At 43.7% G+C, this 23,790-nt stretch overlaps 1 protein-coding gene across 4 annotated transcripts in view; it reads left to right on the top strand.

Moving 5' to 3' along the window:
* The window catches only part of FOXN3 (forkhead box N3), a 35,675-nt gene extending 11,939 nt beyond the window's left edge, over positions 1–23,736 (top strand). For all 4 annotated transcript variants that reach the window (XM_078595912.1, XM_078595914.1, XM_078595913.1 and 1 more), the window contains 5 exons: positions 3,902–4,038; positions 11,432–11,484; positions 18,258–18,326; positions 19,372–19,456; positions 20,116–23,736. In XM_078595912.1, the coding sequence (XP_078452038.1) occupies positions 3,902–4,038; positions 11,432–11,484; positions 18,258–18,326; positions 19,372–19,456; positions 20,116–20,857 (1,086 nt within the window). In that variant the 3' untranslated portion in view covers positions 20,858–23,736. The remainder of the gene's footprint in view (positions 1–3,901; positions 4,039–11,431; positions 11,485–18,257; positions 18,327–19,371; positions 19,457–20,115) is intronic.
* The last annotated feature ends 54 nt before the right edge of the window (positions 23,737–23,790 follow it).

Below are 23,790 nucleotides of genomic sequence, written 5' to 3'. Positions count from 1 at the left end.
TGGCAGGATGCCCAGTGGCTGTACGTCCTGCCACAGAGTTGTGGTTTTCGTGTTGAAATGTCTGTTGTGCGCCATTGCCTTGGGTTGTCAGAACACCAAATAGACTCTGTTACGTAGCCAATAGGACCTGTGATCACTCAGAATGGGACTTCATTTCAGTTTGTATCTGAGAGTTGCTTTTGTCATTTAAAGGTGTGCATGAGTGCTTGATATTCCCACAAAATAGCTACACTTAGGCAAACACAGCTCACAGACTCTGCACAGTTTATTTGCAACATCTGATTATTTTCCATTGCCATTCAGGCCTCTTTCTACCTATGATTGAGCTGTTTTATGGTGACTGCTTACACACGATATTCATAAATACGTGTGAATTAGAATACATAAGATGCGTGGTGTAGATTGTTTCCATTTTTAAAAGCTACACATTTCAAACATGGCGGCTTCGAATGTTGGCATATTTATTCTCAGTTTGACATTTACTGGTATCAGCATTTTTAATGCGGTGATAGCTCAATTTATCCACGTGAGCCGATTTGCAGGGAAATATTGTGCTTTGTAATAAAGGTTTTGGAAAATGGATTCAAGTGTATGACAAGGACTTTCAGTGGAATTAACTCGCAATATCGTAGTATTTAGCAGCTGGTATTTTTTCAACTTCCTTCCCCAATGGCACAAAACAGTTTAGCGATAGGCATGTCCCCTTGCGTTTGTAAAGGTCCATAAATACTTTGCTTTAGTAATAGTGTTTATTTATATAACCGCTTCTTGTGTTTAGTTTGTTATCCTTCCCCCGTACCTCCGATGAGAAGGGTTGGCTACGTACGAAAGAAGTTCAACACACATACATTTAACGTGTGCATTTGCACCTAGCCAGAAAGCAGCTTTATAATTTGCGGAATGCAGTGTCGCGCCGCTAAGCTCGGTTAACTGACAGTCTTGGTAACATTCATGGGTGATAGCTGGCCGTAGCCTAGATGTGTGGAATCTCAGCAAATAATGCATGTGGTATGATAACCGGCAGCCGATGGCGATTGTCATCGTGTGCTTGGGGGGTTTGAGGCTGCACGGCATGCTTCTTAATATGCAGAATGTTGTTTAATTTGGCACACTGTTATAAGCACCCTCTGGTGTGGTGTGTGTGTGTCCTATTTGCATGTGTGTGGTCATGTGGATTCCAGGTGGAGTGATACTACATTCTCTCTGTGCTGTGAAGATGTAATGTGAACTGTCAGTATTAGTTGGAACCCTTTACACTAATTTGTTTTATCTCTGCCTGATGAGCCATGTAAGTACTTTTTTTAAAAGTACTTTTTAATGATCTGTTGTTGGTATTATATAATCTCTACGTCGTTAAGCGTTTTGGCTAAACCACACTCTTTATTGTCACAAAAGCTTTGACGATGGTTGTCACACAGCACACGGTTAAATTACCACACATTACAATGTCTGCAATATCCTCTGCTGCACTGGACATATATGCTCCTCCACGGGCTATGCTCCTCACCTTCATCAACCCGCACTGACCAGCGTGGTGAAATATGGTCAAATAACTCCCGCAAACAGCATGGTGTGGGCAAGCCTTCATCCAGCAGTGGATTGACTAAAAGTTCATGAACAATGCATATCTGCTAATGTTATAATTATGTTGACTGTCAAGCAATAATGTAGAATTTCTAGTTGCCACATGAGGCAGCAATTCGCCAAGCACCGAGATCTCATGGACAGCGCACATTCATGAAACGTGCACCAACTTTTTCCCGAGTTACCAAAACAAAACCATCCCAAACTTGGAGTTGTGTGCGCTCACCATGGTACCCTTAACCTGCAGTTGTGGAACAGTGGCAAACGGTGCACATTCATTAATGTTCTTAAATGATCATCGTTTGCTTCTTCAATGTTGTCCTACCTGGCACTTCCATGTATTATAGGTACATCATAGCAGCAGTGTATGAGCTGGATGTAACCAGATTTTCAAATTAATCTCGGGGAACCCATCGCTTTGTTTGCCTTCAGGAAAAACTTTCCATTCACCTGTGAATTATGCATTATATTCTACCTATGATTTTGTAAATGACTCTACAATTATGTATTTATTAACAGTTAACTGTTTTACTCTCATGTTCAAAATCTATATAATTTGTAGCGTTTGCTTATTAATAGTTTTTTTGTTGTCACTAACAATTATCATTCGTAATTTGGTTCATTATTGATAACATTATCCTCTTGACATGCTTTTGTTCCATAGTTTATTTATGAATCTTGCATGTTGTGAGTTGTGGTACATTGTAAATGTGGTGTATGTTAAACTTACACGTACTTAACTGGTGCAGGGTCATACACACACTAATATCTTGTTAATAAGGTGGAACAATAATGGAGCTTTCATCCCTGTAGATTTATTTGGCATACAAGTTGGTCTTGGTCCTTGCATTGCGAGTGATGGTTAGCATGTATTGAGAACAGGAAACCGACAGCCACACCGACCTAATATTAGGCTTAGCTCTTTCTTACAGCAGTCATTTGTGATAACTATGAATTGGCATGGTGAACATAATAACAAAAAATTACATCACTTAAAAAGCTTTACACCAGGTATATACAGATTTCTGGTAAAGAAAGCAGTTCATTATACATGTAAAAATATATATTCAGGTATATAATGCAGTTTTAAATGTCCTGTGTACAGTATAGAAAATGTCAGGACATATTTTTTTCTAGTTATGTTGTACAAGTTCTATAATACCTTTTAAAATGGAGGTATTTCTGTGGTGGCCTTCTATATGCCAAATGTAAACATGAACAGATATCGCCTGGGAGTTTGTCTGAAAAGCTACGACAGGTTTTTAATCGTTTTTATTTTGTATTGTAAAGGTTGAAAATATTTGTTTTAAATTCTTAATTCCGAAATCGGTGAAAGTGGTGCTGATATTAATGGAGTGTAATTAAAAGCAGCAACCTTGAGTAAATGATTTCATCAAATACCGTCCATAATGTTCGGCTGACATTGAATATTGCGTTTTGATGCCATAGACAGACCTCAGTCATGCCCAGCATGTGCAGCCCACTGGAGACACACACTGGATGTCACCCATGGGATGGGGCTGGTTTGCTCGTGCCTCCTGGTTCAGCATGGCCCATCTGCCAGGCCAGAGACGCAGATGGACGAGGCACAATTTCACGGGCCCGCCATTTGCCAAAGCTGCATAGTGCATACGTTCCCTGGCCACACTGGTCAATAGTCAGCCCAGTGAGGGTACAGGTGTGACACTGTATTGCAGAGCCTGCTCTTTGAGCATGAAACTCCATCTTTATTGTTACAGGGTGAATGTGGTCGCCTTCTGTGCATTCAGAGGTTTATTGAGCCTAATCCTAAACTTGACATTGACCTCTGCTTTAGTGTCACTCTCATGGATCTGCATTGCAAATCAATTTGGCAATTTCAATTTATTTATTTTGGCGCTTGAGATAATACACTCTGCTAAGTAACATAATGTTATGAAATGTTGGCAAACAATTTTCATTAAAAAAATTATATATGTTTTAAGGTTATGCAAGACACAATAATCAAACACGACCGAAGACAAAAGGAATCAAAAACGATATTCCACATTGGCCTTCTTATCAATTACATTTATTGAACTAAGAACAGCTATACAATTCCTTACCAGCTGGTGTTGGATAGTAAGGATAACACCAATGGTATCTAGCATGGTGGACATTTGAAATCTTATATTCATTTGGAACAATTATCCTAAAGTGTAAGTGCGAAGATTATACAAAACGGACTTACTGGATAATACTTGTGTTCAGTGAAATATGGATGGTCAATGTTAGCGATGAATGCAGCAGGGTGGAAGTTGTCTTGTATTTAATGCTCTTGCTGTGATGCATCCTGCAGAGTCTTGGGAAGGGCTCACTGTGGTGTGTGGATCCAGACTACCGACCCAACCTCATTCAGACGCTGAAGAAGGCACCCTATCATCCATACTCACACATCCTCAACACCCCTCCAGCGTCTCCTGACTCTGCACAGAGGTGAGGACATTTGCAGAGAGGTACACTTACCCGAGGCCCATGGTGGAATGCAGGTGAGATGACATGCGTGATTTTCAGGGCATGTTGAGATCGACAAACGTGGAATGCGGGAGTGACCCATAGCTAATTGGCCATATACGTGATGCTTATGAGAGCGCATGGCGAGTGGTTAACAAATGACATGAATATTTTGTTATATTACGTGTTTTGTTTTGTATCTGACATTCTGGGATGATGGTTGGGCACTGACAATACATGGATGAGAGAAGGCGTAGCGATGAGGCATGTTGCAGAAACTCCTTTGTAAGCACTGTCGTCTCTAATCATATAATTGCCTTTCATTACATGAGTAATACAACATTTTACTTATGTTGCTAGTTTCTACAACTGAAACGAATAGCACATGCTGTAATAAATAAACTTCAAGGCTGTCTATGCCACATTATATGAGCAAGCCTTGTATAGTTTTTCTGTCTGTATTGTCTAATAGCACTAGCCAGTTCTACAAAAGAACGCACATTTGTTGAATGTATGGAAAATCTAGACTAAGTAATTCTATTCTGTTTGCAAATAATTATTATTAAGTCAACATTTTGTAAAATAATGTTTGTGCTTGTAGTAAATTACAGTAAATGTTTGCAATATAGTGCTTATTGAAAGCTATTAATGTTTTTAATGTTTTTTCAAAATCCTGGAAAGGAGACATTTCCAGAGGTACTATGCTGTGGTTGTTCTCACAGTAGTTTTCGTTACTGGTTGTCAATGAGGCAGTGTGTTGAACATAACTTTCACCTTGGCTCGGTGTTACTCAAGGAGGCCAGTAGCGAACAATTAATATGTGTCCGGAAAGGCAGTTATATGAGTGGTGCATTATACAGCTCAGCAAGCTTCATTTCTCCATCGCCCCCTGCACAAGTACATAACAGGCTCGCTCTGAAGTGGCGTTATTGTGAAGCGAGAAATACTTTTGACGGGACGATAAATGGCGACACCTGCAAAGCAAGTATTAACTACGAACGTACTTGCCCAGGCATCATCAGTGTGTCGTCATCAACTTCATCCTGAAAAACCCTTGTCTTTAATCATAATATAAATTGTATAAAAGATGACCACAGATGGCCACTTTGCTTCAGAAAATTCAAATGGCTGCCACGACAATAAAAAATGTATTCGTCTGGGCAAGTGCGGATTGGGGAGGGCTGGAGAGGAAGCTGCTGGCTGTGTTTGCCTGGCCGCGCCGTCGTATCGCATCTCACGGACTATCGCACAAGCCGCACCCCCCCCCCGTCCATGCACGCACTGACACAAGCATGCACACACAACCCCCCTGCACGCCACCACGCAGGCATACACACGCGCACACCGACCATGCACACTGGCCCCAAGTGCGCATGCACGTATACCCCTCCACCCCACTGCGCACACACATGCACAAAGATCCTCTGTATAGCCTGAACCGATTTTTGGGGCAAGTCCTGTTAGCGAGCAGATGTGAAGGCTGGCATGGCACACGAGGGTGTGGGTGGCCAGCACCACGCCCGACCACCTTTGTCTCCCCAGTGGCGATGCTTACACACTCCACCAGGTCCTCATTTGAGGCTGAGTCGACCTAGGGGAGGAGACCCAGGACCAGTTCAGATAATGGCCACTGGTGTTGGCCGTGAGCGGGAATTTAACTTGGCTGTCTGGGTTTGTAGCACAGCATGCTAACCGCTACACTACCGCTCTCGACACATGCATGCTCAACAAGACAAAAGATCCCCAATATAGCCTCAGCAGACTTTTGGGGCAAGTGCTCTTAGTGAGCACCTATGAAGACCGGAACGGTACACGAGGGGGTGGGTGGCTGGCACCACGCCCGACCGCCTTTGTCTTCCTAGTAGCGATGTTCACACACCACATAAGGTCACTTTTGAGGCCGAGTCAACCTAGGGGAGGCCCATGACTGGTTCAAATAATCATCACTGGTGTTGGCCGTGAGTGGGAATCGAACTCGCATTGCGATGTTCACACACCACATCAGGTCACTTTTGAGGCCGAGTCAACCTAGGGGAGGCCCATGACTGGTTCAAATAATCGTCACTGGTGTTGGCCGTGAGTGGGAATCGAACTCGCATTGCCGGGTTCATAGCACAGCGTGCTAACCACTACAGCATCGCTCCCCACATGCACACTCACGCACTCACACACACGTACATGCGTGTGCACACACGTAAACGCAACCCACACACGTGCGCACAGAATGAAACGTACACGCAAGTGTATACATGCATAGATCAACACACGTGATGCAGACATGTTCATACCTGTGTAAAATATGGCATTCTCACATGAATATTGCCTGTAAACACATCTGGGTGCACAGTTTATATGCGGGCGTGAGCACGTACAAACATGCACACACTCCTGAACATAGGTGGGGGAAGCAGCTTTTTGCTTTAGCGATACCGCTGGTTGCCATGTGACAGCGTACATTGGCATGGCAACCTCAGTCGTCATAGGGTTATGTGGCTACATGTTTCCCAAGAAACGACATGAGAATAGAAGGGTGGGTGGTAGGGATTGAGGGTAGGATATCTCTGTTCAATGGAGAGACCATACATCACAGTCGTGTGTGATATTTCCAGTCAGAGGCTTGTGTGCTCTTTGTGTCAGTATGTGCTTGTTGGTAGGTGTTGGGGGCGGTAGTGTAGTCGTTAGCGCACTGTGATCCGAGTTAAATTCACAATAACAGTGGCCAATATTTGAACTGGTCCCGGTCCTGGGCCTCCCCTAGGTCCACTCAGCCTTAAATGAGTATTGCGTGTGGTGTGGAAACACCAGCACTGGGGAGACAACGACGGCCGGATGTGGTGTTGGCAACCCATCCCCTCGTCTGCCATCTCAGCTTTCATATGTGCTCGCTAGGAGCACTTGCCCCAACAGTCTGTACGGGGGAACTTTGTCTGTGTTAGTTGCTGTTGACATGAGAATTGTGTTGCTGTCCGAGAGCTTGGTAAAGCATGCACGAGCAGGTCTACGCAACTATGAATATTGTACCAATGAGTGGGAGCACCTTGTGTAGTGTACATACTAATAATTTACACATCTATACTGCCTTTCGCCTGTAGATCACAAAGTGTGATTGTGACTAAACACACACATTTTGTGTTGACTTTTTGTTGTTGTCAAACAGCTGCTTGTGTACAGTGTGCCACGAGCAGACGCCACGATGGTGAAATATTGTAGTCTGGGCTGTTATCCAGGGCATGGAAGTACCAGTCGGCTAATGCAATGTCTAATTGTACTGCTGACACGCCGTTGTGTATAGATCTGTTTTGACGCCATGCTTTTTTATGGCCATTTAGACAGAGACCACAATGCTTGGCTGTCATTGAGGTATTTTAATTTACATAGGCTCATATAATCATCATCCATCAACTGCAAGATGGAGGCCTCCTCAACAAAACCGCCACCACCTTTCACATTTCTGCATTGCAAATACTCCTTCCAGTACCTGCACATTAATTGGTTTCATTGCTCCATCTCCCCACGTTCCAAGCCTTGGCTGCCACTGCATTATTGTTGACCATTGTCCATCATTCCTTCTAGCAATGTGTCCTGTGCAAGCACATTTAGATTTCTTAATAGTTTGGATGATGTCATTAACCTGTGTGTGTGTGTTCACTAGTCCATGTTCCTCTACCTGTCTTATAATGTAATTCCCAGCATGCATTGCTCAGTGCTTCCTTTACACACTCTTCAGTTCTCAATATTTCTAGTCACTGATCATGCCTGTGAACCATACATCATAGCAGGTAGTACACACACTGATTGAAAACGGTCTTCTGTAGGCACATGTGTATGTTACTTTTCACATGCATTCGCTATTACCTTTGCGAATTAGGAGAATGGTTTTGAGACTTAAAATATGGTGAACTGTCATGTTTCGATTTCGATGTTAATATTTGAGTGCTGGATGTCCATTGTGAATGAACACATACCTCATAACACATACCACTGGAGATATACTATTTAATTTGTAAGCGGGACTGCTAAGGATTTCTGAAAGGGTCATTCTGGCGATTGCCTTTGGGGATGGGGCACTTAAGTGATGGTTGTGATTGTGAGGACTGTGGGGGGGGGGCAGCACTCATATTATTTGTTTACCTTCGTTACATTAACTCTGCGTTTGGTTTATTTTGGATGTTTAAATGTGCTGAGCGCAGACTTAACCTCTGTATATAAAGTTGTCTGTGTGGCCTTTCATGCTGCCCGACCCACGCGCGATGATGACATGTCGCACCTCTCCCGACCATTTCTCACAAGGCGATCGCTGTGCGTCCCCTGACGCAACTCCCAATACTGCTTGCCTTCCATGTATTGCAATTGCCGCAATGTCATTGAGCACGCAAGTGTACTCTGCTTGACTACGCAGTCTGCTACCCGTGCCCTTTGTGTGTCTCTCTACTACGCAAGCACACATTTTTCCCACCCGTTGTAGAAACACTGATTTTCTCCTACTGTCAACGTTTAACCCTTATGCGATTAATGGGCCGCTAAAGGTTTTTCCCAATGACACTGCCCACTAATATCCTAATAACTGGGATAACCCTTTATGCCCTGGCGGTAGCGCGTTCACTGCTTGTTGCAGAGGTTTGCAGTTTTAATCCGGCAGGCCACCCAGGTTAATTACTTTGGATGTTATTCATCGGACGCCATTCAAAGAAGAGTAGGCAATTGTATGTCGGTGTGTCCAAATTTGCTACATTAATTGCAAGTTACCTAATTGGAAAACATAGAAATCAAATTACCTCAAAATAAATCATTGCCCCCTCCTGGGTAAACTTGGCAGGACCCTCCTGAAAATAAATCTTGAGACTAGGTGATGCTTTTCTCGGCAATCAAGCTTAATAACTCATGAATACCTGCTGAATCATATTCTGCATATTATTATCCTTTCACTATTAATTAGATAATGGAATACATCAACACAACACTGTCTTGTGACCTAAATACCAACTATATCGTTACAAAGTTTAAAAGGCAGTGTCTCGCAGCTCAATTGTGTAATGGAGGGAGTGGTGATAATCCCCATTGCAGGTACAATTTTCTCAAATGGATGACCACTATGAAATTACCTCAAAGTGGTGCCGGGTGTGTAAGTGGGATGAGTTAACTCCAGACCAAAATTTGTATTCACAACAAGTTCTCAAACCACGGCACCACCTGAATTAAAACTTGAAATTAAGACAGAACCCAAAGAACAATAGTCTTATATTGCAGACACAGCGAGGTTATGGGTTGTATATCTGTCCAACGTGAGTTAGACAAACCCCTGTGGCAGTCGTGAACCGCCTATCTTTCCCTGGCAGGTACCGGTTACAATCACGCTAACTGGGGAAAGTCCCTTTTATGAGTTAAATCACGTGCCCCTCTATGTTTCCGTTGTCGTGATGTCATTGGGGTGCAGCTGGCTTGTGTGCAAGGAAGGATGTGTTCTGCAACAGAAGGCAGCAGCAGCAGGCTTTGTCTGAAATGAGTTGACTCGATGCCTGAACCCAGCCGTCCATCAACCCCCTGACCCTTGACCCAGAATCATCACACACATGGTCACTCAGTCCTTTCGAGATAATGCGATTGAGCTTTCGTCTCTACATTGTAATGCCCAATAATTCAGAGCTTTTGAAATTATCCTTATTACAGTGCCTCAATTCCATTGTGTTACTTGCGTTACATTACTCATGTAATATGTAACTAGGAACAAATGTGTATCATTATGTAAACTACAGTACGGTATACTGTATATGTATCACATAAAAGTTGTGTTGTTCACTGATCTGATTGAATGCCCCCTCCGATGGCGAGATGAGAAATGTAGCGCTGCAGTGACGAGATGTTAACTAATTCGCCCGCCATACAGGAGGTCGTGGGTTCGATCCCAGCTCTGACGCCTGTTGTATATTTGGAGTTTGCATGTCTCTCCGTGGTTGCGTGGATTTTTTTCTGGGTCCTCCGGTTTTTCCCTCTCCATTTAGAAACATGCGTTTATAGAGTATTTGGCTGCTATAAATTTACACATAAGCCTCTTCACTGGGCTATCATTTGTGGCCAGGTGTCTTCTGAAAACAGCTCTATAGCTCCGTGGGACTTACATGGTAAAATAAAGCTAGTGAGTAGAAAGCTGTGTTTTATTCTCAGCATGTACATCGGGATTTGCCTTTTAAACGAAGATCACAACACCATTGCGTTCACCGGCAAATGCTGAATTAGCTCAATTTTCCTAGGCCACGTTTTTGACACAGTGGCTCTTTGTGGGTACAGTGCTTAATGTTGCCAGGGGTTACAGTAGGAAGGCCATGTGACCAAAGTGTCAGCATTCCATCAGTGTAATGTGATCCAGACCACGCGTTTGTACAAAACAAACATGCGGCCAAGTGGGTGCTAATGTTGTTGATAGTGGGCAGTGAAAAGAGGCCATTCACATTTGTAATTGGTTTGTGTTTTGAGTGTGTGCGTAAGATTCCCGCATTTCTCGCAAGCTAAGACTTCACCGACGGGCTGGGCATTTTGGCATTGCAAGAGGCATGGCTGTTATGTACATCGCGTTATGCAACTGCTGTTAACACAGATCGAGCTGCAGTAGCAGGATCTTCGCTGTTACCATGGCAAAACACATTCTCAATCTCGCTGCAGAGAGTCGCACGTAAATATTGTGAGTTATGGGTTCCTTGGTGACTGAGGCATACCAAAGCTGTAGACCAGCACAATGTGCTGCGTTTAATGTGCAGTGAACGCTATACAAAAATTTAAAACCGATGTTATGAATGGAATGAACATTGGAAATTGACAAGAAATCCAAGAATTAGTCTGCGAAATTCCGGTTTGGCAGTAACCCCAACTGGCGCGTGAAGAAAAGATGAGGAATTTCATTGGAAAGTGCAGGTCAGTTTCCACGTACGGAAAACGATATTTAATGCTGAGCGCAAATTGTATTCTAATGTGCTTGGGTGTACAGATTCCTCATCTTGTGGACATTGTCTGCATAGTGATCTCTGTGCTGTCTAAATTAAAGACATCTGTGATGTCTGTGATACTGAATAGGCATCGGTGCACAACCACGAATAGCAAGAAGGCACCACATTGCCCCGAACAAGAAAACGTTATACAATGAGTGACATTTCGGGAAATGTCCCTTGCTGTGGAGGAGGAGCATTGTTCAACACATCACCTATTATATAATCTTGCCTCTCTAGGGCAGTGTTATTGACTGGAGAGTTGTTGTTTGTCCTGCCCCAGCTGCGGGTGCAGAGCCATCTCTGTGCTGCTGTCTGTTGAGATATTTTTCTACCGTCGGAGGAGTGCCTATTGTGGGGGTGATCAGTGTTTCGTCTGCTGTGCTTTTGTGTTGCAGTTCATCTCTGTCGGTGTGCGGCCGCCTGCGTCACAATGGCTCGGCTCTGCAAGGTATCCCCATCCCACGTGCTGGCTGCGCAACTTGTCACGTATGCAGCATTACAGCTGTTATTGTTATGGCTGGTTTACCCTGGAAACCTCACGGAGGCTCAATACTCGTTTTAGGAGTGCTTGGTATGGTTTTTTTTTCTCCCAAGAGGGGACAACGATTGCTATTTTTCCCGAAATTAGTACATTTGAGAGTAAGTTTATTTTAAGTTGGTAAACAATATCCAGGAAACCAGAAACCGTTGTCAGAATCAATTACAGATACAAAAAGCATGGAACTGATAATCGATTATAGTGGGAATTTAGTAGTGAAAACACTAATTAACACGTTCATACGTCACCCACGTAGTACATACTTGTGACCTCAATCCAGAGTTAAAGTGTAAAGGTGCAGCCCTGCAACAGCTTGCTCGCTCACCCCACTTTGTGTGGGAGGGCCTCCACGAGAGGGAGTGCCATGGGGTATTTGGTCTTTTCTTCCGCACTGACTACCTCGGTAGGGGTGGGAGTACCTAGGGGCCGTCCATAAATGACGTCACGCACCGGGGGGGGGGGTCAGACATTTGCGACGATGTGTGTCGAGGGGGGGGGCGTTTGAGAAATGTGACGTCACATCAAAATGCGCAACTTTAAGTAAATATAGACAACACGTTCTACTTAATTAAATAGACTTTTTAATAAATGTTTTCTCCTACAACATCAGAGTGCAGCGCCACATTAAATACGCACTACAATGACAATAGTTTAAAGCGATTTGAAGCATGGTTTATTTTTTTTTTTTGGGGGGGGGGCAGCAGAGCTTTGTGACGTAATTTGGGGGGGGGGGGGGGAAATCGTCCAAAATCGCGTGACGTCATTTATGGACGTCCCCCTATACATTACCCACAGCATGTGACCTGCTGGTTTAACTGTCTGCCCAACATTTTTTTGCTGGCTGGATTGACAGCGGTGGGGGAGGGTGGGATTTAAAACTAAGTTTCTGCCATTGTCTCAACTGCCACGTCAGGAGATCAATTCGAACCAGCGTCCAGTGTGCTAACCACTACACCCCGGCAGCTGCCTTTGTTTATCAGTTTTAAAAAGGTAAACATGCTATGCTTATTGCTGTAGACATTTCTATGTGTGTGGCAAACTGGCAACTGGATTTTGACAAATTTTAACTGTGACACCATCGCACAATGGCCTACTCCTTTTCGAACGATGCCAACTGATTTTATGGTGAATACACTGGCAGTATTAACTAGGGCGGCCTGCGAAATTGAACCGCGAACCTCTGCAATAAGCATCGAATACGACGCTACGGCTGGATCACGTCACCCACCCTTTGTTACATGATTATGATTCATACACAGCAGATACAATCCCCAGTTATATTGTCTTGCTGTAAGTCTCAAAACTCGCATAATCTGGCTCGTAGTAAAATGTCTTGTTGGTAGTGTACGTGTCCCACACTGCAAATGATACCGCTGTAAAACTGTTTCAACTTAAAAACTAAACTGACAGTATTAACACTGTGTTTGTATCTGCTGTGTATGAATCATAATCATGTAATTGTGGGTAATTTGCTGAGGTGACAGCAGCTGTGTGACCTGTACTGCCAGTTTGACCAGTTTTCTCACGGCTTGCTTCTGGAAAATAGTCACGTGTGTACAGTGCACACACAAGGCCTGCTGGCTCTCTCTGGAGGCCAATTGTCTTTGTGTTCATAAATTTTGCAGCGAGACCATGGTTGTGTGCGCGTTTTCTCCTCTGGTTTTTGAAATGTTGAACCCATTAATCATATACTTTTAATGCTGCGGTCTTGTCATGCAGAAGTCACGGGTGTGTTCCTGGGAATCGTGAATTTCGATATAAAGTCAGCAAACTTTTGGAAATGACCGTGAAAACGAATTACTGTTTAGAAAGGAAAAACATAACGCTGTACGCCACGTGCTGAAAAGTGGGAGCTTTACATTTTGATTCTTTAGAAATTATTCTGACAACTTTGGGCATTCCACTTTTTGAGTCGCTCGAGCAGAGGAGGAACACGAAAGGTGGATTTGGCCAGCTTGGGCATAACATTTCACAGAGATTTACACGGACCTGTGCAGCACGTGACGATAGTCCAGTTGCCTCGACGGAATGAAGCATGAAGGTGTTGCTTAGTTTAACACGTAGGCTTTCGTGACCAATATTCATAATAAAGGGTTTTTGTTTTGGGTTAGATCGCGTAAATATAAATGTGTCGTTAACCCACCACCACCCGACACAGCCAATTAGTAAGGTTTGTCGCGTAAACAAAACATGTCAATTCGTTACTAGTTCAGCACACCGGTGTGTTGAAGAGTAAACCCACAACAATTGTAAATGTTGTGGGTTTACTCTCCAACACACAATTGTACATGTTGTGGGTTTACTCTCCAACACACAATTGTAAATGTTGTGGGTTTACTCTCCAACACACAATTGTAAATGTTGTGGGTTTACTCTCCAACATACAATTGTAAATGTTGTGGGTTTACTCTCCAACACACAATTGTAAATGTTGTGGGTTTACTCTCCAACACACCGGTGTGCTGAACTAGTAACGTATTTACATATTTACGTGACAAACCCTACTAATTGGCTGTGTCGGGTGGTGGTGGGTTTAACGACACATTTATATTTACGCGATGTCACCCAAAAAAATCCTCTTATGTAAGGTGTTGCTTGTTTTTTTATATGAACGCTATCTTTAAGCCATAGATATTCACTGGACCAGAAATAAAAGAAGTGCAAAAAAATAAATATGCAGTCTGTAAATAGAGTATTGTACTACAATTTTAACATTCAACTGCTGACAGTAAAAGCAATTTGCTTTATTTATGTCATGTATCAGGGATGGAGCGGTGGTGCAGCGGTTAGCGCATTGAAATTCTATTCCTGATGCTTCAAATGAGTGGCGAGTGACATTTTAACCAATCCTGGTCCCCGCTTCTAGATCACACACACTCACCAGCGTGGTGAAGTGTTGACGGACAACCTCCCATGGCAAGGGAAGGGGGGGAGGGGCTTTAATCCAACAGAATCATTGTTTGTTATAATTATTAATAATTTACTCATTGTTTAATCTTCATATTCCCGTGGCTTATTCGAAATTGCGCAATACCAGCAGGGAACGGACGATCAAAAGCCACGAATTCGCTGATATGACGATGCGTTATTGTGTCGGAATGTGGACAGGCATGCAACGAGGAGTTGCAGCCCATGGGTTACTCTACCAGTTTTGTTTCGTCGTCTTTGGGAGCGCGGTGTTGTTTGCTGCGCGTGTTAGTGCGTGCGTAAGTGCACTGCCGCACACGTGTGTGTGTTATTTCAGTGTGAGACTCACCAGCTGTTCCACGCAGTACATGCGGCAGGAAGTTTGGTTGGGCGATGGAACTCGCCGATAACGAAACCTGCCTTTGCTGTGGAATTACAGGCTCGGGCTTTGCCTTGCCTCGTGCCCAAGATGCCAAGCGATTTGATAAAAGGACAGTCTTGGAAAGTAACGAATTGTTCACAAATATAAATTATGTTCCATAAGCTCGAGCGCAAGTAACAATTCAGAGATGCGCTAAGAGGTACGAGCAGCACGCGGTAGCATGCGTCGTGTTAATCTGACTGTTATGGTCACAGGAAGACCGCAGTGGTGTTCAAGCAGCACACAACGCTTGAATGAAAATAAGTGCATCGCAGGGTAAAAGAGAATGGGGGGTAGGGGAGGGATTGGGCGAGCATGTGTTGCTGTTATACTCGTGTAGTGGGCCAAGTGAGCTTGTTAAGAACCTATTGACGGGACAAATAAGCAGTTAATGGGTGAAGGGTCCTTGTCGGGGACTGCGTGTTTAGGTGGGGCATCATTTGTTGTTGAGATTGATTACTCAAGGGCCACTTAATAGCATGGTTCCCTTTGCCATGTAGAAGCAGCGTCTGAGCAGGAGCACATTTCTGACGGAGCTGTTGCTGAATTAATAGACACGAAGCAATGAAACATTATTGTAAGATGCGTTTTACATGACAGCGCTCCTTATTTTTTATTTGCATTGAACATTGTTTTTTTTAATGTCTCACTTTTCATGAAGTGTAAAACAAAATGAGTTTTTGTTATTTACGAGCAGAGTGCATTAAGTATCGAGCGACATTCTCCCGAGCACAGGGCTCGGCAACCTTTCGGCTGCGGAGGCGAATGCGGCGGATTTTTGGCTGCCCCCTTGTGGGCAGTCTTTGACATTTTTGTAAAAAAAAAATATTTCTTAAAACATAATTTAACATAAAGATCATTAATTAAATTTGTATTGTTCAAGAGTAACTAAGGGGGAACAAAAACGAGAGTCGCAGTTATTCCATCACCTATATTGTTTCTGCTGTGTCTGTGTTTGTGTTCAAGTAGCTCTCTGCATGTCATGCGGCTCTCTTAACTATTTAGTCAAAGACAAAAAACTAAAAATATGGCCCTAGCAGATTACCTTACAAACAGAAGCAGCCTTGAAGCAGAAGGGCTCCACGTTGCCTGATGCCATCACTTGATTAGACCCGCATGGTACAATGGTGGCTCACGCATGATAGTAAATGTGTATTTGTGCAGGACATGTGTGTTGTTAAGCACACCGAGTGTGATATTGTTGAGCATGCCTCTACAGTCATCATTTTCTCTTCAATACAAAACGTTCCCACAGTGTTCATAATACTATTTCATATTTCAGATAACTTATGTCAAATGTTTATTGTGCATGGCGTTTTGGTACTTTAAACCAGCCATATAATGTCGTCGGGTGCAATGCCTCTCCGTTGAAGCTGATTCTGTGTCCCAAATTACAACATTCAAGTGGTTATTTAGGTAAAGGATGCCATTCATAGAACCATCTCAGATAGCTGTCATGTTCTTGGTTCTTTCTGTGAAGTCACGTAGAAGGGAAATAATAAAAATAAAACAATAAAATTCTCACTACGTTTAGGCCACAACGCAAGCAGCCATCCTCAGGTGAAGAACAGAGCTGTTTTGTTTTTATTATTTTATTATTTCCCTTCTACGTGACTTTACCGAAAGAACCAAGAATTCCCTGCAGTCACGAAAGCTTTAAATCGAAAAAAAATTGTTGTCATGTGCTGTCTCCACTTGGTGATGCATGCTCACTGTGTGTGTACATGGTGGGATAGTGGCTGTGACATTGTTTTCTCTCGGTACATTTCACTATGCTATGTACGTCTCGGTAGCTTTCGTTGGGACTATTGTGTTCTCACCAAGGTGTGGTATTGGATTCTAGGACGGTACTTTTAGGATAGTACTCGTTTGTCCGACCTTATGTCCAGACTGCCTGGTGGTGTCTGCTGTACGGCAGTGTTCTGGATCAGGGATCCGGATATTGAGCAATCTGGCCCTTCAGGGGATAGCTCAAATTCAGTGCACCTTAGACGCCTTTTGGCCGCTCTGTGTAACTGCAGTGAAGCTCACGGATACAAATCAGTACCGCATAAACACGCTACTTGCATTGACTGAAATTTGCGATTACACACGCGATCAATTTCTGAAAGCATCAACTTGAACTGAAAATACGACCATTAATCTGCATATCATGCTAGATCTAAACTGTTCTGGCCTTCATTATATAGCATCATTATGTATTCCACAGTTGGAACGTAGAAATATAAAAATCAATGTCAAATTGAGCACAATTGTTCAAACTATCATTAAAAAAAAACTCTTGCAGTGATGCATGATTAATATACAAAAGTAAATACAAACATTGCCCATACATGCATTTTTTTTTCCGGAATACGACTTTCACAATATGCTCGACAATAAATCAATTTCAGATCATTTACGTGAAGTATTTAAAATGTCTTGGTGCTAAAGATCGCGATGTCACCCAATTCCACGACACCTCTTTTGGTGGGAAAAATCATGGAAGCGACGTCATATTTGCGGTGCCACGTTTTGATCGTCCGAAATCTCGTGTGCCATGCCCTTCGTTTTGGATGTTTTTCGGATTAATATGAAAATCAGGAACTTAACCCTACAACATGAGCTGTCTCCGCATTCTGGATTTAAATGTATGTTGTAAAATAGAAACCGGCATATAATTGCTCTTTAAATGTGGACCGTTTGAAGCAATGTGTTGCACTCAATGATTTAGAATACGTAAATCGTAGTATACGTTGTGAATTCCAGTGTTACTGCCTTCGTTTTGAATATGGATTTCTTGGTAGGGGGATGCAGTTTGTATTGGATTGCTTTTGGATGATGTGAATGCTAATTATGGTATGTATAAAACATTGCTATTTCATTAATTCATTTTAAATGAGTTGTGAAATACGTAATGATACTTTCTTTATTCAATTATATTTGATGAGTAATTAAAGGCTGCAACTTATTGTGCGTTTTATACTGACTTTGGCACTTTTTATCAGTCTAATCTTTGCATTTTTGGCTTTCCCAATGCACTTTTACCCAGGTCTCCTTTTTTTTAAGAGACTCACTAGAATGAGTTCTTACTTGGTGCTGTAAAGCGTTATAATGGCATTATAAGGGTGAAATAACAAAATTATGAAATCATGGTGATCATAACACATCTGTAGTTATCGAGGTTGCAGTTGTTAAATATCCGAGTGATTGATTTAAATAAATGTTTTTTTAAGGCAAATTATTTGATCTCTAATACCATATACCTAATATAGAAGCCACTTTCCAACATAATGAGTGTATATCGTGCACTACTTGAAATGTTATACAGGTATTGCACATATATAATGTTAACTGTTAACTTCTATTTTAACAGAATCTGATATTGATGCTGTGACTGCCATGATGTTGCTCAACTCTCCTCCAGAGCAAAGACCGGCTGAATGTGAGTCGCCCTACCACACTCACCATCGTTCACCACACTCACCTCTCTCTCACTTACCACACTCACCTCTAGCTGACCACATCACACTCACCACACACATGAACTCTCATCACACATTCACCTCTCAAACACAATCACACTGATGTGAGGACCCTACTACTGTACAACAAACTCATCCACCACCGCAGACACGTGCCAGTAAAGCGCTTCTCAAACGCTGCTTCTCGCAGCTTCCCATGCCTACCTGTGGTTGCTTTTACCCCCCACCAAGAAGGTCTCGCTCATGTCTTGGCAGAAGCTACGTTAGCTTAAATCATTGCCCGTGCATCGATTTTGTTCAATGTTAATTATGGAGTTTTATTGAGGGTCTACTGTGTGGTGTTATCTTGCTGTGGTCTGGGTCTGTTTTGTTGGTGTTGTTTTTGCTGCCTTGTCCAACCATGATAAATCGGACTTATATAATGGAAGCATTATTTATTTATATTTAGTGACTTGCTAGCTATTTTCTCTATTTTGCACTCCCATTGTTTTTTGTATTGTTTGCTGTTGTGACTTGCTGACCCACTCATACTGAACAAGAGCTTCATAACTCATCGGATTCTTCCAGTCTAAATAAAGAGTCTGATTCTGAGCACATTCTTGCACGTACAATGATGCAGACACAACGTAGGCACAAAGACCCAAGACACACACACATGGTTACACACAAAGACGAAGATCCCCTGTATAGCCGCGAACAGACTGTTGGGGCAGGTGCTGTTAGCGAACACCTAAATATGTAGGCCAGCACGGCGCAAGAGGGGTTGGGTGGCCAACACCACGCCCGGCCGCCTTTGTCTCCCCAGTACTGATGTTTACACACACTGCACCAGGTACTCATTTGAGACTGAGTCGACCTAGAGGAGGCCCAAAACCAATTAAGATCATCATTGCCGGTGGTGTTGGCTTTGAGCGTGAATTGAATACACAAATGCACACGTGGTTGATTTCCCCGGTATGAATGTATGTGATACATGATGGAACTACTCCTGTCATCCCCTGACAGATGCACGACTGCAACAGAATGGAGGAGGAGGAGGAAGCTGGGGTTTGCTCAAGCCGCTGCAGATTCACACGACGGGTTGCACACGGTACTACGCTCTGCATCACACCCTGACCTACCTTCAACCCTCATTTCGGTCTCTTTGTACTCGCAATGATTTAAATAACATAAAAAATATAGAAAGGTTAAAGAACACGTTCCTTCAGAGTGGGCAGGTAGGAACTTGGTTGGACAGCGCATTCGTGTGATCCGTGTCATGCGGCGCAAGCTGCGTGGGGCGGCGCGTCACGTGGTGCTGAGCCCGCCCGAAGCGCTCTATGAAATACAAATAGAGGGTGTGGCTATGCATGACAGACAGACAGACAAATAATCCCTGGTGGGCAGTGTGGTCCTGTTGTTCCTACCTGTATAAATACTTAGTGATTTGAATGTTTGGCTATGAGACCGACATGAATGTGGTATATGCAAGCAGCTTGTTATAAGCTTAAGCTCATTGTGCTGGATGTGAACAGTTGTGTTTTCTGTTGTGAGGCTGCTGTACTTTTACACGTTTTGTTCAAATACCGTAAATGTTTAAGCGCTGTAATTGACCGAGTTTTATGCATGACCCTTGCATTATACGCTGATTTTCATTAAACATTTAGAACACTGGAGCTTAAGACAATAAGCCGATGTTGAAACTTAGAAGGTGATTTTAACCAAGCCAATTAAATGCATCGCTGCTCTCTTGCTGCTTTCACTTGGTAGGGAACGAGAGGGCCGCAAACGGACCCGTGCCCGGCACGACAGCGAGCACTCGTGTGGCTCCCCGGTGGTGAGCTGTGACCCCAGTGAAGACCACAACTACGTGGTGGCGTCAGGGGTAGTAGGGTCCTCTGGCCATGCCCCCTTGGTGCCGTCGCCCTCCACCTGTTCCTCCTGCTCTCCTGCCTCCTTCCAGGGCCCTTATGACCTTTCCATCCGAGGTGGTCGCACTGCGGCGCACGCACGTGGGAAAGGCAAGCAAGGTTTGCCTTTGGGATTGCAGGGTGAGGAAAAGGAAGATGTTGCTGTAGAGAGGAGTGAAGAGGGGAAACAAGGGGAGGGAGGAGGGGGAGGTAAAGAATCGGCGTTAAGGCGGCAGAACCACCAGGCAGGGAAGAGCGAAAAGAGCCAGGAGAAACGCAAAAGAAAGTTTGGAGTTTCTCTGGGTAGCGGTGCTGCTGCCCCCAAAACAGACAAATGGCAGAGGGTGCTAGGCAGGGGTGGATGGGACACTCTGGGCAAACGAATGTTCAGGGCTTCTGAAGAGCCACCTCGCAGCAGCAGCAGGAAGAGTGGGGCTGTACGGGTCTTGGACGACAAGGATGAGGAAGATGAAGAGCTGAAGGCAGCAGCCGGCTCCCTGCTGCACCTCGCCGGTTTGCACCAGTGCCTAGAGAGCACAGCCACTGCGGTTGTCACCAAGGCAGCTCCTGCGCCTGATAGGGGCAGCCGCAGGAAGAAATAACTCACGTCACCACCAACCCTCCCTTAAGCTTACGGGACTCATGCCAATTAAAAAAATACAATTATGGGGCAATACTTTTATTTTGTTTTTGTTCTGTTTTGGTTTTTAAAATTATTTTTCAGAATCAAGTATATTTTTGAGTGGGGATGAAAGCCATATGTTGACCCAAGGAACTTTGTTTAGTTACTGAATCAGTGCTTCAGAAGCGTAGCCACTGTGCTTGGTCTTCCCTGTTGAATTAATGTCGTTTGCGGTGCAGACCATAAGAGGTTAATGACGCCCTGAAATCTCCTTGGTTTTCATGTTTTGAGAGTCCAAGGGTGTTATGTGTGTCCATTCTGTCTGTTTAATGCCAATAACCAACACCAATAATTTCGGTCCTAATCAGAAAAATTAAGTGGAAACCCTTGTAGGGGTCTTGCCGTCTGAATGATGATGTGCAGAGTGTTACGGAATTGTTCTAGTTTGCCAAGAAAATTAATAGCAATGTTTAACTATGTTGAGGTTTTTTTATTTTCTTAAATGTGCATTTGCACTTGAATTAAGTATGGCATTGCCTCTTGTACTCGCGAGAGACTGCAAGCGCAGGCTTTGTAATTGGAGCTCAGCAAAAGCATGAGCCTCTTGCTAATTTGTGGTCTCCAGATATAGACTGGTAATTCTGCCATGTAAAACTCGGACCCATCTTAATCTCATGGTGCACATTTCATTGCAGTATGACATATAGGATCTGACTTTTTAATTTTAAATGTAGACCTGAATGGGTCTGCTGTAATTAGACAATCTCCCCGCGTATCGATGACCTGGAGTGATGCATAGGTGAATCAGTGTAGAGCGCGTACATGAGTAAAAAATAAAAGGGTATTTTACGATTACTGCCAGAACATTGCGAAAAGGTGGAATAATCACAAATAAGCCGCATGTTCATAAGCAACGATGGCTTCTGCCAAGGGCAGTGAAGTGAGTGAAGTCTGAGGAGGTTAGTGACAGGCGCCGTGACACCGTGACGCCGTGCTATTGCTGCTCTTGAGCAATGTTCTTGTAACGGGTGTGGCTCCTCACCAGCATGTGGTGCTGCAGTGCTCTAAACGGCTGCTCCTGAATCGATGAAGATATGACACTGGCAGACAGCAGCCCCCTCGTGTGGGAAACTGCACTTGACATTAGCTACCGCGTGGAATGTGACCTCGGTGCCACACCAACATTATTCTTACTCTATTGACACTTTTCATTGAATAATATTAATTATTTTACGTTTACATCAAGAAAAAATAGATGGACAGATAAAACAATCATATAAATCTAATATTATTTTAATCAGTGCTCTCTGATGACTAGTATTTATTTTAAAATGTCTCAATAATATGTGCAATCTTGGCCTGTGCTTCACCGAAACGATGAGAGCATTCTTGTAAATGCTTCTAGGACAAGATTCAAGGACAGCGTTTTATAGCATTCCAGCGTTGGGAGGGGCAGGTGGCATGGTCCCTTCCTGGGCACTGGGATTCCCTATCATCTTGTCTATGCTGTGGGCAGGGAACACCTCACACGCGCTGGGTTCCCCGGGGCCACCGGGCGAGGCCCTTCTCGTTTGTGCCACTGTTCACGTTGCCAGCGTCAGACGCAATCTGCCATTGCATGCTTTTGTTTGAACAAACGACTCCTATGTGTGTTTTTTGTATGTCAATGTAATGTGACTTAGAGTTGTTAGTGACAGCATGCATTTTTCATATTCATAACGATTTAAGATTTGGGGAAAGGTGCTTTAACCTTGTATTAGCAAGTCCCGAAGCAATTCACTCTGCCTGGGTCGATAGTAAATATATAACTTACAATGTTTAAGTTTTGTTCAGGGATTTGGTGACGTGTTTGGCAGAGGGAGCCAATATCAGCATCAGTATTTGTGTCTCACGAGTCTGATAAATATATTGAAGCTATGAGAAACTGCCCTGAGGTTAAGGATGCTGAGGGCGCTGCTGCGCTGCTCTCAGTCAGCATGGGGGGGGAGGTGAACACCTCGCGTTACTCGCGAAGCACATGCCAGGCCTGCGCTGGCGGCGGGTGTGCTGTTCAGAGATTTTTTTTTTAAATGATTGTCTTCCAGAGTTAACCTTCCTCTTATAACTACGAGGTATTAATGACATCGTGCCAGGTAATCACCTTTCCAAAGCCGTGTGCTGTTCGTTGTTTAAGCTAATGCATATGACAATAGGAATTGGTCATACAATGAGTAGTGTTGTGAGGTGTAATTCCTAAGTACCTGTAGCTGGTAAAATAACTATTACTGTATATGTTCCAGTGAGCATTTTTCAAAACTTTTGCAAATTTATTAACTTTCTTATCCAGTATTCTGACACTTTGTACCAACATTTGCCTTTTCTGTTACTCAGAGCCTTGCACATTGTATTATCGTGTAGCAATATTGTGCTAAGTGTTGTCAATGGCCACATTTGTATTTGGCACATGCTCGAGTAACTTGGTGGCCCTGCCAGCCGCCACTTGGCTGCACTTACGGTCAGTGATGGCCCATGTGGACCCACTGGCAGTGCAGGGCGGCAGTGCTGGCTGTGGGTGAACATTTTGGGCACTTACACTTAATTGCATGAACGAGCCAGCCCTGCCCGCGCCCTGGTAAACATGCCCTCACTTATCCCTCTTACACTCTGGCCCCATTTGGTTTTTATTTTGAGTTGTGAATTGTCATGTTTTGCCAAAACCTGCCAACCACAGAGAGAGAGAGAGCTGTGACCCATTGTGCGTGGCGCGGGCAGTGGTGTTTGTGACCTGCACGGGGACGGTTCCTCCGTCAGGCGTGTCCTGCCAAAGACATGTCCTTCGTTGTAAATACCCACTCCATTAAACATGGCCTCGCTCCCTTCCCTCTTTGTGGTGTCTTAATTTGCAGTTTTTTCTCCTAATTTGATTGTATTAAT

This window comes from Lampetra planeri, chromosome 7 (assembly GCF_965212315.1).
Source record: "Lampetra planeri chromosome 7, kcLamPlan1.2.h2, whole genome shotgun sequence".
In the NCBI taxonomy this organism is placed as follows: domain Eukaryota; kingdom Metazoa; phylum Chordata; class Hyperoartia; order Petromyzontiformes; family Petromyzontidae; genus Lampetra; species Lampetra planeri.
Note: the sequence above shows the minus strand (reverse complement) of the source record. Positions and strands in the feature narration are given on the sequence as shown.